The sequence below is a fragment of the Hylobates moloch genome, unplaced genomic scaffold (assembly GCF_009828535.3).
Source record: "Hylobates moloch isolate HMO894 unplaced genomic scaffold, HMol_V3 SCAFFOLD_4247, whole genome shotgun sequence".
Classification (NCBI taxonomy): Eukaryota; Metazoa; Chordata; class Mammalia; order Primates; family Hylobatidae; genus Hylobates; species Hylobates moloch.
Window position 1 is genome coordinate 100 of NW_026656522.1, and position 3,331 is coordinate 3,430.

General features: G+C 58.1%; 1 protein-coding gene across 1 annotated transcript; it reads left to right on the forward strand.

The window, feature by feature from the left end:
• The first annotated feature begins 414 nt into the window (after positions 1–414).
• LOC116465288 (phospholipid phosphatase 2) lies at positions 415–2,322 on the forward strand. Its single transcript, XM_032148421.2, has 3 exons — positions 415–756; positions 1,051–1,227; positions 1,830–2,322. The coding sequence occupies exons 1-3, from the start codon at positions 733–735 to the stop codon at positions 1,977–1,979; spliced, it is 351 nt and encodes a 116-aa protein (XP_032004312.1). The 5' UTR covers positions 415–732; the 3' UTR covers positions 1,980–2,322.
• Positions 2,323–3,331: the final 1,009 nt, after the last annotated feature.

Below are 3,331 nucleotides of genomic sequence, written 5' to 3' on the forward strand. Positions count from 1 at the left end.
CCGGGTAGCCCCTCAGCACTGGGAGAACGTCCAGTCAGGTGAGATCAAGGCCAGCCCTTGAGCCATACTCCCGTCCACAGTTGCAAATAAAGTCTGTTCTTGGAATCCTCAGGCCACCACAGTCTAGGCAGTGGGAGAGGGACAGGATGAGTTAAAATGCCACAAGGCCGTTTGTTCTGAGACTTAGCTGGTTTATCTTGCTCAAGTCTTCTGGTGGCTGCAAGCTTTTGATTAGTTCCAAAAAGGTTGATTGTGACTTTTTTGCCATTTTTAAAAATTGCTTTTGAAGTTTCTTGCTCTGCTATTTTCTGTCTTTCTTGGTGTCCTTCACTGAATCTTGAATTTATATAAAAATAAGTCTTCCCTCAGTTCCGCAGATGGGAGAAAATCCTGAAAAGAAACACGGTGAAAACGAAACTGTGGTGTTGCCTGTTTGCCAGACACGATTGTCTGCCCTGGGTTTTGGGTTCAGGCCTCCGAGTCTTCACGGATGAGGCATCTCATGCCACAGCCCCAATCAGAGACTCTTATTCCATTATCAGATAACTGGAACGGAAAAGGGGAACAGTTTCTGCTACTGGGATTTGACTGCATCTAACAGCAGAAGCCTCCGTGTCAAGCCCTCCCTTCTGTGGGCGGGGCGGGGACAAGGGGGAGGTTGGAAGACGCTGAGTGAGCCACCTGCTCCTTCTCCTTCCCCAGGTTGTCTTTCTACTCGGGACACTCTTCGGGATGTACTGCATGATGTTCTTGGCGGTGAGTCTGTTTCTCCGGGGCTTGCTTGTCAGGGGAACCGTGGCTAAGTCACTCCCTTCCCTGGACCTCAGTTTTTCCAGCTGTAAAATGGGTGGGTAGTGGTGGTGGTGGGGGCTGATTTTTTTCTAAAAACGGGAGGCCCTGGGCTGACCGGTGTTTGCCTCCGGCCTCAGTGCTGCCATTTGTGCAGTGGGAGGGGGAGCACCCGGCAGGTGCACAGGCTAACACGTCTGTGCAGTGGGAGGGGGAGCACCTGGCAGGCGCACAGGCTAACACGTCCTCTCCCCACTCCAGCTGTATGTGCAGGCACGGCTCTGTTGGAAGTGGGCGCGGCTGCTGCGACCCACAGTCCAGTTCTTCCTGGTGGCCTTTGCCCTCTATGTGGGCTACACCCGCGTGTCTGATTACAAACACCACTGGAGCGATGTCCTTGTTGGCCTCCTGCAGGGCGCACTGGTGGCTGGCCTGACTGTGAGCTTCTAACCCTAACTCCATCCCCTGTGTTGTCCAGAGACCACTCCCCAGCCAACCCCAGTGCTGCCCTAGGCACCCTTCCCCCAACCCCAGTCCATCCCTGGGATCCCTCCTTCCGCCCCTGGTCCTCCCCTGGGACCCCTTCCCCCCAACCCCAGTCCTTCCCTTTACCCCCTCCTTCCCCCTATTTCTCCCCTGGGACTCCTTCTCCAAACCACAGTCCATCCCTGGACCCCTCCCTTCCCCCCATTTCTCCCCTGGGACCCCTTCCCCCCAACCCCAGTCCTTCCCTGGACCGCCCTCCATCCCCCCGTTCCTCCCCTGCACCCCAGTGCACAGGACTCCTTTCCATGCACCCCAGTCCTTCTCTGGACCCCTGGCCCTGCTGTAGTTCTTCCCTGGGCCTGTCAGCTCCTCAGTGCTCCCCACTGGTCCTCCACTAAGAGCGCTCTCTTCCCACCCCAGGCACTTCTCCTCTCATTGCCCACCCAGGCCCCTCGCTCCCACCTGGGACCCTGTTCATCCCCCTCCTGCTCCCGCCCATGTCCCTGGTACCTGGCCGGCCCCTTGCCCGTTCTCACCTCCCTCCGCTCTACCAGGTCCGCTACATCTCAGACTTCTTCAAAGCCCGACCCCCGCAGCACTGTCCCAAGGAGGAGGAGCTGGAACGGAAGCCCAGCCTGTCACTGACGTTGACCCTGGGTGAGGCTGACCACAACCACTATGGATACCCGCACTCCTCCTCCTGAGGCTGGACCCGCCCAGGCAGGGAGCGGCTGTGAGTCCAGCTGAGGCCCACCCAGGTGCTCCCTCTGGCACTGGTTAGGCACTGAGGGCTCTGGACGGGCTCTAGGAACCCTGGGCTGATGGGAGCAGTGAGCTGGCTCCGCTGCCCCCTGCCCTGCACTGGACCAGGGGTCTGGAGATGCCTGGGTCGCCCTCAGCATTTGGAGGGGAACCTGTTCCCGCCGGTCCCCAAGTGTCCCCTCGTTTTATGGGGTTAAGGAAGGGACCGAGAGATCAGATAGTTGCTGTTTTGTAAAATGTATGTGTGGTTTTTAGTAAAATAGGGCGTCTGTTTGACAAGCGGGCTCAGTGCCTCTGTTCCTTATGGCCGCTCTCGGACTGTGTTTCTCACATCAGAGGGCTCCCCTGCTGGGCTCAGCGCAGCTCAGGTGTCAAGCAGACTCACCTGCTGTGATGGTAGAAGCCAGAAGCCAAGCCCACCCCTTGCGTTTCTCCCACACAGTGCTGGGGTCAAGGGTCAGGTGGATCGGCACGCACGAGGGTCATTTCACTGCTGAGAGGGGCCTAAACAAAAGGCTGCTGCAGGTTGAAGGACCAGCCTCCCTGGGGAGGCCTCTGCCCCAGGTTGCTAGTAGAGGCTTCTGAACAGAGGCCCTTGGGCTAAGAGCACGGTGTGAGTGAGCACTGGCTGGACGCCCCCAGGGCCTGAGTCCGGGTGGGGAGGGCAGCATCCCTGGGAGGTCTGCCGGGTAGAGCCTGTTGTCAGGCCTGAAGGATCACACACAGGGTTTTAGCCTGGAGCCGACGCTTCAGCCCCCTTCTGAAGGTTCGTCCAGTCCCTGTGTCCTTTAGGCCCAAAGCTGGTCCCTCTGGCCCGAACCCCTCCCCTCTGCTCGTGTCAACCCCTGTGCACCTGGGGGCCACACTTCTGAAACGGGTAATTCAGGGGCTGGTTTCCCTGAAGTGATTACAGAACACACAGAGCTTACTTTTTCAACGGAGAGTAAAGGGTAAATTTGTTTTTTACAGTGGGTAACTTAAGTATCTTATTCTCCGGCCCCTGTAGGGTGTTCCTGTCAGGCCTTAGCCTACGGGGAGGGTAGTGTAGCACTGGGTGGGGAGGGCAGGGGCCAAGATGCAGCCTGGGAGCCCCACCCTAGGGGCCAAGATGGAGGAGACCTGCCCTTGGCGGATGGGAAGGAAGGTGACCCAGACACTGCAGAGCTGTCGCTGAACGTCAGGGACTTGGCTCCATGCAGGTGTCAGACAGGTCACACTGAAGCTTCCCAGGGCCAAGGAGCTCAGGTATCCCAGGACGCAGACTACCAGGATGTATCTGGGCTCAGAATGTGAG